A 14,704-nucleotide genomic window follows, 5' to 3' on the forward strand; every position below is an offset into this window, starting at 1 on the left:
TGTTAAAAGTGCATGGGGTGGTGGTGCATATCTCATATGTACTTCTACAGTAGAGTAGTTTATCGTGTGGTCACTAGCTTTCTCTTTAGTTACCCTTTTACATTTTACATATGAGCTGGGAAACTGGGTCATCATTCTTTCTATGTCCCTAATTGAGCTCATGTGTGAACAGCATCTGGCAGTTGGGCATCGTGAGGAGGTCAGCTTCTGATTTTTGAGTGAAGCTTTTAGAAAGCTTTTTGGTCTCTCTAATTTGTAATGTGGAAGTAATACCTGCCTTCTTTCATCTGATGAGCTTCTCATTGAAATTTCCTCATCTGGTCTCCCATGTGTCACTGGATTTCTGCAGCTGCATCAACCCATGAACATGGAGTGGGATTTTTCTTGCTCAGGCCTTTATTCCCCATCTTGGAACAGGGGTCTCTCAACACTTAACACAAGCCAGACCCCTGAAATTGCAAATAGAGAAGTACATATTGTTTCCTTTTCTCCATGTTTCCCAAGTTCCTGTTTTAATAATCAAGCTCTGACGTTGGAGGGGGATTCTTCAGTAGCTGCTAGAGTAATCTTTTCTTAAAAGTCCTGGGAGTAGTTTGTGAAAAGAAGGACCTGCAGAAGATATAAAGAGACTTTTGTTTAGATGCTCCAGTGATTGCTCAGGTTTCTGTTTTTCACTACTTCTTCAGGAAACTGCAATGTTCACTTCTGTATGTGTTGCAGACCCCATAAGTAGGAGAGCTGGTGCGTTACGATACTGATGCAGTGCTGAAACCCAAAACTCCCATGTTACCCTGTCTCCTCTGAGATTTTACAGGGCATATGAGCTGTTGCAGTCTGAATTCTGCTGTTCCCCTCCCTCATTATCACAGGCATATTTGGAAGATCATTTCAAAGATGTGCAAGTGTGAGAAACAGCAGTGGGGAGAAGAAAATACCCAGAATTATTGTCACTTTTGATACTAAACCTGTAAGTTCTGCTTGTAGTGGGAAAAGGTTCTGGAAAGGGAATAGTGCTCTGAAGTAACTGTGTGTGGTTATTTTCAGTAGTTCCTATTGAACAGGAGTCAGCAGCAGCAAAGCTAAGCAGTGGAGTTTTTCTGGTAAAGAGCATTCTTTCATTGGAACACGGTCTGTAATATCTAAAAGGAACAACAGCTTTATGTGTGTCTTCGGCTCAGTCTTAAGAGACCTTTTCTTGAAGAGGCTTGAGTAAGGGAAGTTTAGATGAGGTCTCTACTGAAAAAGTTTGGTCAGGATGGTGCTAGAATAAGCTCTTTTCAACCCAAACTGCCGAATTCTACAAATAGGGCCCCTTTGTTTCCATTACAGGGATTGCTTGTTGTATTATGTCATCACGAGACACTTCTGCTGAAGAAAATGTGGTTACCCATGCTCATCCAGCAAACTGTTTTCTCAGAGAAGGGAGTTGGGGGTTGTGTCTTCCATCCAGGGAGACTAATTTTAAGTTCAGATGTTACAGAGCTTGTGAATTTGCCTATGTTTCCTGTGTGATCGGGTATGTTTAAGACATCTGTTTGCATTGTTTGTTTGGCTAGTTTTTAGGGGGGGTTGAGACAGGGAGAGAACAGAGTGCTTGTGTATTAAAATTGTGAGAATTTAGCAAGTAGCTGGTTTTTGAAGATAGTTAGCTTTTGAATCACTCTTAAGTATTGCCAGAACTTTATCATGGTGTTATAATATGGATTTCCAAGGTGATTTGAGCTGAGAGTAGGCATGGTTTTATTTATTCTAACATGAAATACAAGTTTGTGGTGGTAAATTCTTTAACATCTGAAATTCAACTCTGTGTGTGACAGATGAGAATCCTCAAGGCACCAAAAGTAGGAGGAGTGGGGATGAGAAAATGAAAAACAAGAACCCCCTGAAACCTGACAAACTTCTGAGGAGAACCAGACAGACTCAGAAACTGGCACACATGTGTAGCAGATATGTTTTGAAACATACTGTAGTATTTTGGCATACAGGATGGGAGGATTGTGCAGATAAAGATATCTTTGAGTTTGCATGTTTATTATATTTGCATTTTCATGATCATAAATTGCTAAGTCATGTAGGATTTTGTTAGCTAAACAGATACAGCTCTTGTCTTGGGGGAATCTTGGATGCCAGTTGAAATGGAAATACAATGAAAAAAATGCACAACAAATATGATTTGTGTCTTTTAGATAAAATGTAGCAAATCTGAAGTTACAGTGGAAGTAAACTAGTATGAAGTAGTTGTATAATTGATACTCTGTGTCACGACTGTTACTGGCTAGAGTTAGCATACTGATTCCTATAGTATGTTGAGATGCTTTGAATAGGAAATGTGCTAGTGAAAGTAACATTACATTCCATTTAAAATTGGATTTGTTTCCAGGAGAACACATAGGAGCAGTAGGCCAATTTGTTGGAACACGTGTCTGTGTAATACGTGGGATAGCTATTTCCATCTAGTTGTTACGATGAGAAAAACATTGAGGAGATGGGATTTGGTTGAAAAATTGCCAATTGGTACCCCTCCAGTAGTAATGGGAAAAAAGATACCTCTGGCTGGAAGTGGTAGAAGGGACAGTAGTGCTGCTGAATAAGGCAAATGTAAATATGTGTTCTTCCCTGATTCTGTTTTGATATTCACTTCTCAGCTTTACAACTGTTGAATGAGGCAAGCTGTGCCAATACAGTGAAACGGAAGGCTTTTCTCACCCTTTCACAATGGAGCTAGATTTAGGCACGATATGCCCTGAGCTGGTATTCTCCTAGGTGGTAATGAACAGTTCAGGCTGCCAGGCTCTGACCTTCAACGTATAGATCCGTTAAACAGGGAACGTGCACACCAATTCATTTCACAGGACGCTGAGAGAATAGTTAATACATATGCCCTTATGCCCTTCAGGTGACAAGTACCCAATTATTTTATACTTTAATCACAACTATCTTTGATTTTTAAATTTTTTTTTACCCCAGCACTTCATTGTTCTGGTAGCAGATGTGTGTAACTGACTTGCTAACAACTCTGTTAAGCAGGAACCTGAGCAGAATAAAATGTACTGCCTGTGAAATTCTCAGGGGAAAACGTAAATTGGCCCCTGTGCTGCACTGGGAGGGTGGGAACTTTCCTCTGTAATTACATGGTACTCTCCTGAGTGAGGGGGAGGCTTGGTTGTCATGCTCGTGGGGATGGATGGACGGAATGGTTGTGAATAAAACACAGATGTGAAATGCCTGATCTCTTCAGTGAAGTAGCAGAAAGCCAGAGAGGAGACCAGTGAGTGTTCTGTTAACTATGTTTACTGTAACTTCACTGCTGTGGGTCACCTTCATAGAGGTTACTAGGTCTGTTCTGGAGCAAATTGAAACTCTTGTCGCCATTGTATCCAAGCAGGTTGTAGCTGTCTTCCTGCTTACTACAAGGTGAGCTGCAGCGTGGTGGAGCAGTAAAACAAGATGAAACCAAATTATAGCTCATGGACACTGGCATAGAATGAAAACACCTTGGAACAGAAAGTTGTTTGAGGCTTGCATGTTTGAGGTGGCTGTGCCTTTGCTAATGACTACTTCCAAAGCTGGGGAGTTGTGTTTAATAGAGCTGCCACCATTTATTACCAAACATCCAAGCAAACCACCTACCGTTATTAGGTAACTGTTGCCAAGTGTAACTGAAGCATCACCCCTTCTGATTATTTTATTGGTTTAAAGGAAAAATTGAAAAAGAATCATCCCTGTTAAGCTATACTTCTTGCTTGCTAAGTGAAAGAAATATACCCCAATGTAGCATAAAATAGATACCAAGATTTTAATAGAAAATTGTGTTCCTCTGTTTCCTCCACCCTGACCATGGCTTAGGCAGCAGTCACAACTTGGGTTACTGTTTCCGTGATGTACTGTTGTATGACATGGGAATAATAGCTGCTCAGTATGGTATAAATATAGCTACTAATAAAATAGAGGAAACAGATGACTCTTTCCCACAATGACAAGTCTTGAAGCTAGAAGCTAGAATTATCCTGAGTAGATTCTCTACAGTTGTGTAGAAAGCCGAAAATAAATACTTTTCTGCATAGAATAAATTGTTAGGGTGCCCTCACGGTATCTTTTAACATAACAGATGGTCACAAAAGCAGGAAAACAAAGTTGAGCTTTCAAAAATACTTTTTTTTTTCCCCTTTTTCCTCCTACAACTATACATATTGTAAACAATACTGAGCATAATGTGCTAGAACCTCAACTGTCCTTTTATGCAACCCTCCTCATCAAATGACAGTGTTAATACTATCTGTATTTGGAATTGCCACCATAGATTCATCCTCCCAGTTTACTTGTAACAGCTATAGTTTGAGCTGGGCTTTCTCTGTTTTCTGTGGTACTTGACTTAGCACTAGCAGATGTTAAGCAGTTTCTGTCTGGTTTATGTCTCGCTGAACTAAGCAAAGACTGGGGCTGTGAAGATGCAGTAGCAGTGGCTTCTGGTGGCAGTACCTGAAAGGGGCTGGGGGTGGAGGGGATAAAGGAGATGGCTGTTCTGTGCAGGGGCTCAGTGCCTACTGTAAGGCAGACAGCAGTGACTGCAAGTCTAGCTTTTATAGCTGCTCTCATGTTGCAGCCTGCCATGGGCTACACCACCTTTCTCAAGTGCAGGGACATTTTAAGTACTCAGAAAGCAGCTGGCAGAGAATTGATACCAGAGATGTGGTTGGGTAGGTATTTTCTTTTTAACAGGGAGGAAGAGTAGAAATTATGATATAAGACAAGTGCCTGGCGAGCAAAACTACCCTGATAGAGGATAGCCTGTGCAATGCTGCAGCTTGCTTCTTTTAAAGATAGAAGTTATATCTTATCCACAGCCCACTTCTCTCTGCCACCTTATCCAAGGTAAATCCCACCAATGGAAAAATAAATGAATTGTTGTTTTTAAGAAAACAAACAAACCTGGAGTCATTAATGGAGGTCACATCAGTACTCTGTGTAGGATGCAGTGCTGCTGTGGTCTGCCATTGTCCCCACTATTTCTTACCCACGGTAGCAGATGGTCTAATAGTGCACGTGCTTCATGGTGCACTGCACCGGAGCTGGGAGGGAGCCATTCTGTTGCTTTTAAGTCTCTGAAGCCTTACGTTGCCCCTAATTCTCATCCCTGTTTCTTCTAATCCTGAAGTAGAGAGATTGCTTGTTTTAGTCTTTTTCTGTGTTATGGGAGGGGTGAGTGAATTGGTGCTGTTCTTGAGTAAGGTAGGCATTTTTGTCTTGCAAAGCTGCTGCACTTTGACAAGCTTTCATATAGATAATTATAAAATTTCAGGTAGTCTGGAACAGTAGTGGTGCTTCTTAGTTGGAGATTTCAAGGTAATTAAAGTTTCAGATGGCTTTCACTGCCTAAAATGTTTCTAAAATCAATTCTGGTCTTTCTAGCTATTGAGAGTGACTCTCCTTGTGCACCTTTATATCAGTTATTTTAAATTAAATCACTTACCTAGTGCATCTGTGCATTTAATATACTAACCAGCAACATCTGAACTGGGTTCCATGTCCTCTTACTGCCTAATATTGCAGCACGTAGGAGGCGAAGTGGTCTGCTCAGAGCTGAGCAAAGACTGAATTAATTAGGCATTTGGGGCATTTTAACATGTGACTCAGGCCTACCTCTTTTCTATAAATTAACTGTACTGCAGTCAGTGTTAATGGAGGATGTTGTATTAAAAATATTACGTTGTAGTGCTTCAGCTCACTTGGCAGTGATGTGCAAATTCTGCCCTTTTTCACTGTACGAGTATTCCAAGGTAAAGGTAGCTTAAAGATACAAGAGCTCCTGAAATACTGTTTTTAGTGTTCTGCAAAATAACTGATGGGTTATTTTTCAGCTGTAGCCTCGTGCCCATTTAAAATGACAAACTCTTGTCCTATTGTTGTCTGGGTTGGGTTTTTTTTCAGTAAATTAATATATCTTCTAGTAATCAACATCTGATATAAATATTCACATATTTAAGCTGCAAAGCAAACACTGTGCTAACTGGCAGATGAGCATTAAAAGCTGGGGTGTAATCCTCAGGCCAGCAGTTTATCCTTTTGTCACCAACAGGTAACCCAGACAGAAAGTAGTTGTGACTTGATGGGAAATGCTGAGCCAAATTATCAACTCTGTTTAGTCTTTGTATGGAAATGTGAGACCCTGGATCAGCAAGCCCAGGCACATCCAGGGACAAGCTGATAGGCTGCACTGGCTTCCTCTGGAAGAGCTTTTTGAACAGCAGCAAGAAACTGGCACTGAGGGTGCTGTGTTTCCACACACATTTTGCCAGGCAGTGAAGCCAGAAATCCCTATCCCTCTCTGTTGCCTGTTTCTGCCCCTGTGCCCAAATGACTGCCCATCTGTTAGCTCCCATCTTCTAGCTGTGTTAATGGGGCTTCATTGGGGAAGCTGTAAAACCAGGCAGTTGAAATGATGTGTATTAAAAATGGCAGCACTCCCACATGACCCCTGAAACTTATTTCTTCCTCCCTCCCTTCTCCCAGAATTTTTATTTCCATTATTCAGGGTTGGGCTTTTTGTTTGTTGGTTTTATTTGGGGTGGGCTTTTTTTGTTTGAATTGGTTCCTCAACCGTTCCGTTCCAACCTGCTGCAGGGACAGAGGTGCGTGGGCCAGGAAAGTAGGAGGTGTTTAAATCTGCACCCTTAGGTAGTAACTTCATTCATCTGTGAGCTACCCACATCTTTGAAATAATAGGCTGTTGGTAGATGGTTTTTTTCCCTAAAGAGGGATTCACAGAAGGAGTGGGTCAGGTGTGGCATGTCACATCTTTGTTTTGAACACAGGATGTAAGTTTTAGACGTGACAGTGAAGATCACTTCAGTCTGAACTGGGTGAACATGGGGAAATCGTTGCCATATGGTTGAAAAACATGCAGGAGTGTGTGGGATTTCCCTGATCTCTCCTAGCCTGAGGTCCTGGTGAATGTCAGGCTTTGGAAAGAAGTTAGTGCAGATGAGAAGAGCGCTTTTACTTCATCATTGCTGCTCTTACTGCTGAGAATCTAACTTTAAAAATGTAGCTAAATTCAGTTTTGAAATGACACCTTATACAATTCAGCATGCTCTGCTGTTTCCTGCCTCCTCCCATACAATGTCTAGAAGTTAAAACAGACCCAGATTTTGCAGCCTGGGGCGGCTCTGAGGAAACCAGCAGGAGCGGCTGGGTGCCTCAGGTGCAAGTTTTGGAGTCACCCGACACTGCCTGGCAGCCACCCAAGTCTTGAGAAAGAGCACAGGACAATGGACTTGAGTTTGGGAGTGTGCTGAAGAATCACCAAGAGGAAAATATCCTGTAAATGAGTGGTGGTAAACCTTTCTGACCTCCTGTCAGGTTTATCTTCAAGGAGAATTGTAGGCCCTTGCTGTGTAGTGTCAGGTCAAATGACTGGCCCAGATTTAACCTAGTTCTGGTGAGGATAGAAGCTGTTTGATCCAGGTTGGACGTGGATCAGGTGGTGGCAGAGCAGTGACTGTGTAGAGGAGGTCAGGACCTGACCCTGCTCAGCACCTGCACTGTGCCTGATGCAGGCCTGGTGAGGAGGGGGAGTGTGGGTTGGGTGAGCATATGAATGTGGCCAATGCAGACAAAGAGTTTTCAGCAGAAACTGTGCAAGGCAGATCAAACAATCTTCCATATCAGTAATATACCTTTGTATATGTTTAGCCAAAGTGGAGGCCCCTTTTTTAAAGTCTCTCCCCCCGCCTCTTTTTTTTTTTTCCCCTAGTAGATTTTTCTCCTTTGTGGATCATTTGTTACCCAGTGAAAAACCCTGGATTCCAGCCAGCCCAGTCAATAAGTTTCACTCATTAATAAGACTTGCTTGTGTACAGAGCAAACAGTGCTGTTCAAACAGTTTCCTAATCAAAACAGTTGTACCACCAGGTTAACCCTTTTGAAGCTGGAGGTGTGTGCCGTTGCCTCCGAACACTTCGTGCCGCAGTCAGGTGTGACGATGTGGTCAGGCCTGCCTGGGTTATCTTGCCGCCTTTGATGCAGAGAGCAGTGGAACTCTCTGCTAAAAGAGGGGACAGTGATAACACCATTTATGTTACAGGTACAATGTTGGTGAAATTGCCCTTGAGTTTTCTGTAAGGCCATTCCTCGCATGTGGGAGGAGGCTGCGAAGGAGACTGACAGAACGATAGGAGCAGTGCTCTTTGGGAAGTGCATGTGGCAGGGCTGGAGATTGCTGCAGGAGATTAAAGGGTACAGTGAGGATAGCAAGCAGTGAAAGTAAACAATTTCAAAGGAGGCCCAGAGCAATTATTGGAAGGTCATGCATTTAAATGTATTTCTTTTTCAAAACGTTTTAGAGAAACTAGGTTGCCCACAAGCTGCTGTGGCTGGAAAATGAAAGTAGAAGGTTTGAAAATACAGTCATCATTACAGAGATTCTCAGCAGGGTAACTTGGAGTCCTCTCTTCTGTGCAGTTCAGATGCCTTATTTACCCTTTCTGCTATATTGTTTTGTAGATTTGCGTAATTTAATTACTGCTTTTCTAAGAAGTTTCAAGTCGTTTGCTCTGCATATCCAGTCAAGAGCCTGGTAATGAATCTGCCTCGTTAATCTCTAATGTAATGTTTGCCAGGAGATGGATCTGGTAATCTCTAAAGGGCAAGCAGGGGGAGGAGAGCGCTGAGGGCAGAATGAGCAAGACTTGGAAGGAATGGGTCAGCAGCTCTGTGGAAGCCAGAGCAGAAGTGCTGGCGGATACTACAGAGGACAGCTGTGGAAGGATGGCAGAGTAGTTTAGAAACTGGGACTGGAAATCTGGAAACTGTCACCAGAAGCAGCTTGAGGGTGACAGAAGAATGCAGCAGCAGCTGCAGCAGGGTACGTGGAGCAGCCCAGCAAACAGGGGGACTGGGTGGAGCCATCCAACCACTAAAGAAAAAGGCCAAAATTTGAGGGAACACTGGGGTGTAATAACTTATTGCTGGGACTTTTGTAAGCTTTTAGATTTCAGAAGGGAGAATGCTTTGTGTTTGCTACTTTCATAGTCTTTAATAGTGTGGATTTTTTTTTTTAATGTGTTCTTTTAACATATGCTGGGATAATGTATTGCTGACCTTTGACCAAACTGCATGGGAAATCTCTCTCCTACTGGAAGAGTGTCCATTGGTGTATTTTACCTAGTGGTTAAAGAAAGTCTGTGTTTCTGTTACAAAGCAGTGGCTGCAGACTGTATGCAAGCAACTGGCTCAGGCAGAGAAAGTATCCTAGCAAACAGCATTGCTGAAAAACAGCTTTCTTGAGCCCTGTGAATGTCTCTGTCCCGGATTCTTTTTTGAACACACTGCTTTGCTCAGTGCCTGGGGAACCACCCAGCCCAAAGCAGCTTTCAGAGGATCACGTGCTCCTCAGGCATGCCATGCTTTGCTTTGTATATACAAAGAAAGATGCTTGGAGAAAGTTTCATTGCCCCTCAGAGTGCTTTACATAATGCCTGAGAGAGCCCGGGCAAGGTAAAATTTTCAGCTTTACATATATATTAGCCTTTAGCATACATGTACATTAGTTCACAGCATGAAACCTGGCTGCTGATTGTGTAACCACCAAAAGAAGTAATTTGGTAGGGGTAAGAGGGTGTTTAAAAAGCCAAGGGGAAAACCTCTACTGTGTTGTTTGGTGTGTGTCGTGTGTTCGTCCTGTCCTGTGGTGTCGTTCCCCCCACTCCCTGTATGCGCAGGGATAGTACTCGGGTGACTATGGGTTGTGGAATGCAAACTCTGCAAGGTTTGAGTGAAGGAGGTAGGTCAACAGGGCCTCAATATGCAGATCTGGGAATCTGCTGTGACTTGACATTTCCAGTTGCTGTCCTACAAAAATATATAATGAAAAGCCTCACACTAAAATACTGTTAGTAATAACTGCATGCATGGAATGTTGTTTTGGGATGGTTACAGACATCTGCCTCAAATCTCTCTCCAACAATTTCCAAGCTTTCCCTCTCACAAGCTTGTCATGTCAAAGAAGTAATAACAATATTTTTACTATAAGCATATTTACAAGCTTACCCAGAGCCCTGTGCTCCAGTCTGTTAGGTGAGTATGATGTTAGGCACTTGTAAGTCTTTCACAATATGAAGTGGAAAAAGCTACTCATCAGAAAGAATTATGTATTATGTAAAGTAGTATGCCCCAAAGACATTTTTCTTGCTCTGAATGTTTCTTTCATTCACAGGACAGTCCTTAAATCATTGTTTTAAAACTTAGTTTGGATGGAAATGTACTTTTGGGGAACTATAGCATGTCTTGAACTGTGCTTCTGTTTGTTTTATTTCCAGGAAAAGTAGCTATACAGAAGGAAGATCTGCAGAAGTATCATAACAGAGACACCTGGTTTCAACTCCAGCATGTTGATGCTGATTCAGAAGTACAGGTGAGATTATCTTGGCAAAGGAGTGTCTGTAACAGGGCCACGGGGGGCTTCATGGGTTCCATGGCTCTAAGACAGATGTGTTGCTTCCCTTGGGAAAGGAAGCATTGGTTATTAGTATGGTATAGGTTTCAGTGATACTTGCAACTTGTCTGGGTGTAGGGTGAGTTATGAGTGTGTGTGAATCAATGGGACTAGGATTCTGCCTGCAGAAATAGTTCACGTGCTTTTAATTATCAGGGTTACTGATACAGGGAGGGGTGTGGTTACCAGGTAACTTAAAAACCCTATAAATAACTGCTGTTTCCTCAGGGAGTCAAGCCAGATTGAAAATAGTGCCTGCAGGTACCTTTTTAAATAACTTTGTAGGCAGGTTGTCACAGAAATGGCAACAAGTACATCTTGGACAAAAAACCTACTCCTTGCCAGATTTCTAGGCCCTGCTCCAAGCCCTGGGAATGCTGATAATTGTATCGCTTCAGCTCCATTTAGGGGCTGGTACTTTAAAGATACTGGTATGCAGTGAAACTTCTCCTTTTTTTGTACTTACCCTCTTCTGAAGCAGAGTCTATGTTACAGTGTTAGGGCTTGTAAAAAAAAAATTACAAAAATGCAGGAAATCAAATCGATGAAGCTGGATATCGAGTCAATATAAATCAGTAAATCAGTTACTTTTTTCCTTCAAGATATATTACAGGTACCTTTGGGGCACTCTGTTTACTTAGGGAGTCACAGCCACGAATGGCTGACCTGTGCAGCAGTCCCCATAAACGCTGCTTAGGTGCTGCTGTGGGGTAGGGTCGGTCATGATGTCTTGGCTTTTCAGTCTGCGTGCAGTACTGCACATACCAGGACATGAAACCACACCACGCACGCTCGCTCCACCATGAGGTGTGGTTCTGTGTTAGTGAAGCATGCATGAAAACCCAGTTAAGGTTAGGTGTTCTGATTATTTGAAGAGACAAATAGTAACGCTGTTGTGCGCACGATGCAAAGTCTCGTGACAGCCTGTTCAGTCTGTAATGTTCTCTTGTGAAATATTGATCCTCTTTAATGCCACATTTGAATGCCAGTGGTGATGGAAAGGCTTTCAACAACCTTTTAACTTTGAGGTCTTGTTCTCTTAACCCTGGTCTCCTTTTCTTCTTACCCCAAGGCCTCTTAGGACAGTGACTTTAAAACAATAGATTTAGTGTTTATTTCCTGCAGGATATGAAAACTTTCCCTTTGTAATTTATTAGTTGAAGAAGGGTGGTATTTGGATAAGCTTCTGCATTGTTTATTTTGTTATAATATTTACACAGAATAAGCCTGTGGAAGCTTTTTAGACCAGGGTGCTTTCTAGGACAGCACAATGTAAGTGGTGAACTCATAACAGAAAGGTTTACAGGCAGCTCTAGCTTTTGGAGAGATGAGCAGCAGGGTATTTGCATGCTCTCTCTGTTTGTAATTGTACAGTTTATCACTTCCGCTGCTCTGTATCTTTACAAGAGCCCAACTGTTACAAGATTTTTCTGGGCTCCATGATAAGCATTTATTACAACTAGTGTAAATATGAACGGCCCTCTGATGATTTTGTCCATTTGCTTGGATGTTCCACAGTCATTACGTTAAGGAATTTGCAAGAGTGGTTGTGTTTTCCGTAATTGTGGGAGCAGCTTTGGTAACGTTTAGTGTGAATTCTTAGGTAAGTGAAGACAGCCAAATGGAGGAGTGGTTTGGTGTTTGTGGGTTTTTCTTTGCATTTGTGCTGTCCCAGTTCTTTTTCTAAGTGCTCATTCATTTATAAGACCAAAAAGGAAGAGTACTTATGTTAGCAAGTATTTGGACAGTGTTACTCTGGTTTTCTCCAATTTTAAGGAAAACAGAAATTGTAGGTGGTTAATATTTGAGTGAATCTTTCCAGTACTAGTAGTCAAATAGCAATTCTAGCATGCTGGCTATCAGTTTTATCACTGCAGCGGTTGTCCCCATTGGTGACATAATCTAGTGGATTAAACAGTGGGCTGTGTTACAGGGAACTCCTGCATTTTACTTCTGGTTTTGTTGGTGGTGGGCCTTAATACTGATCTCCATGTTGTAGATCGCTTTGTGGCTATTTAGTTATGCATCACAGCACCAAACTGAGGTAAGCTACTGTCACTCTGAAACTTTAATACAGTGAGAAGTGTGTCAAAAAGAATGCAACTGGCTTGAGGTGGTATGAGTCAGGAATCTTTTTTTTTTAAGTATCAAAGAGACCAGGTTTTTCATTCTTTCTAATTTGTTAGGCCATGATATGGAAGAAACTGGGTGACAGTGATAATCTTCTGTAGGACTTTATTGTCTGCAAAACCTGAAAATATCCAGCAGACCAATCAGTGCAGTCAGAAACCCAAAACCAACTCAAAATCAATGGATTATCAGAATAGTAGTGATCGTCGGTGGTGTGGTTCTCCCATGTCTAGTTCTGGAAGACATTTGACTTCATGTTTTAGAACAGAAAAGCTGATTTGAAATTAGGGATAGTAACATTTCTGAGGTAAAAACTGGTATTTTCAGCTATTTCAAGTTCAATGAGTAGAATTTAAAGCTTTGTTCTTGGCATGGTTTGGACCTTGCTTGGGTGAGTTCCAGAAATGGTACAGACTTTCAAATGGCAACACTGTTTTCATGTCTTCATACATAGCGAGGTAATGGTGTGTGATGGAGAGATTCCTCTTCTCTGAGTCTGTAGTAATACAACAAATAAAGAGCTTTAATGCAATTTGAGTGGATTTCTTAATATTTTTGTGCTCTTTTCGCAAATTTCATTCAGAAGCTATAACTTTAAGCATTCTGATGCTGTACAAAATAGATAAGCCTATACATTAAAAAAAATCCAAATATAAGTTGTAAAGCTATATAACTCTATCAGATTTAGTTGCCAAGATGTTTAGCTTGATGCTCTGCATTCAGTTTTATGGTTTTCAATGTTGCTAATTTTTACTGCCTTATAAAGATGTCTTGTAACGTTGAGGAGAGCAAGGTGAGATTATGACTTGATGAACTTCATGGCAGATGAGGATGTTACTGACAGGAGGACTATTTAGTTGTCAGCCTACCCACATATGAGCATTATTGTCGGATGCTTTAATGCCACATCCATTTATTGCTTGCCAGCAAGATGTACCAGAGTCTGGCATGACTGCTCATCTTGAAGAAAAAAAGGAGGGCATTGTCCATCTCAGCAAAGAGCTGCTAAAAGGACTCTAATCTCACCACGGCTGCTGCTGTTCGGTGTGACGCAGTCCTGTGCCAAGCTGTGCAGGTGCTGTGCAGCTGCTCAGCCCACAGATGCAGATTGGGCATTACCCACCCACATGCCCTTTGTGGCTTTGGTTCATCATTTGATGTAGCAAACTAGCTATTTGAGGTAATCAGAATAATCAGGTGCACACTTCACCAGAGTGGGTGGGGAAGAGTAGCCATAAGGACATAGGGCTGTGTGGTTTGGCAATGAACTGTAATTGCCCCTTGGGGTCGACAGGCTTTTGTTCAGTTGGTAAATCAGTGCCCCCACATCTTCCTGGCTGGTTTTGCTCTTACTAGTTGGAGAGTAACATATTGCATAGTCTGCGGTAGTCCTGATAGTGTATGCCTGGAAAGCTGTTTAGATACAGCCTGGGTGATGAAACAACAGTTGTGCTCCAAGTGGTTAAGTTGAAGCTGCTCTGTGGAGAACAAATTGTGAACAGCAAAATTGTATTTGTGTTTGGCATAAAAATATGAGAAGACATGATTTCTGAATATTTCCTTTCTAAATATACTAAACCATGTTAAATGCTATCAGGAAGATTTATTGTACAGAGTGTGAAATGAAACTTGACAGCAGCAGTTAAATGCATAATTCATGGATTAACTTTCTAGACTGGAAAGCTTGTTCTGAAAATATGAAGCTGTAAGCAGGTGGGTTTGTGCAGATTTAGTTGAAAGAACTGTAAGTTCCCATCTGATGGGCCGTGCCTATTCCTCAGTGGGACGTTACCATGGCCAGTTACCATACCCCATATCTGACGATACAAGCATCCAGCCACTACTGAAAACAGTCTATCTTTTTCACCAAAATAGACTATGAATGATCATGCAGACTCAGCTGGACAGGAGGGATGGGCAACAGAAGGCACAACTTTCTAAGCTGTTTGAAGTCAGTAAGAACATGATGGTGTGCACTTTCCATGGGACATGTCTCTTTTTTCTACCAGTTGTTTGTATTTCAGGACACGCTGTATTCTCATTCTCTTGCTTTCCGACGACTGGAAGCAAAGATTGCCCTGC

General features: G+C 41.9%; 1 protein-coding gene across 1 annotated transcript in view; it reads left to right on the top strand.

The window, feature by feature from the left end:
• RASA3 (RAS p21 protein activator 3) overlaps positions 1 to 14,704 on the top strand; it is a 94,099-nt gene that overhangs the window by 12,992 nt on the left and 66,403 nt on the right. Inside the window, exon 3 of the mRNA XM_084264323.1 lies at positions 10,317 to 10,411. Coding sequence (XP_084120449.1) covers positions 10,317 to 10,411 — 95 coding nt within the window. The remainder of the gene's footprint in view (positions 1 to 10,316; positions 10,412 to 14,704) is intronic.

This window comes from Gallinula chloropus (genome assembly GCF_964237585.1).
Source record: "Gallinula chloropus genome assembly, chromosome: 1".
In the NCBI taxonomy this organism is placed as follows: Eukaryota; Metazoa; Chordata; class Aves; order Gruiformes; family Rallidae; genus Gallinula; species Gallinula chloropus.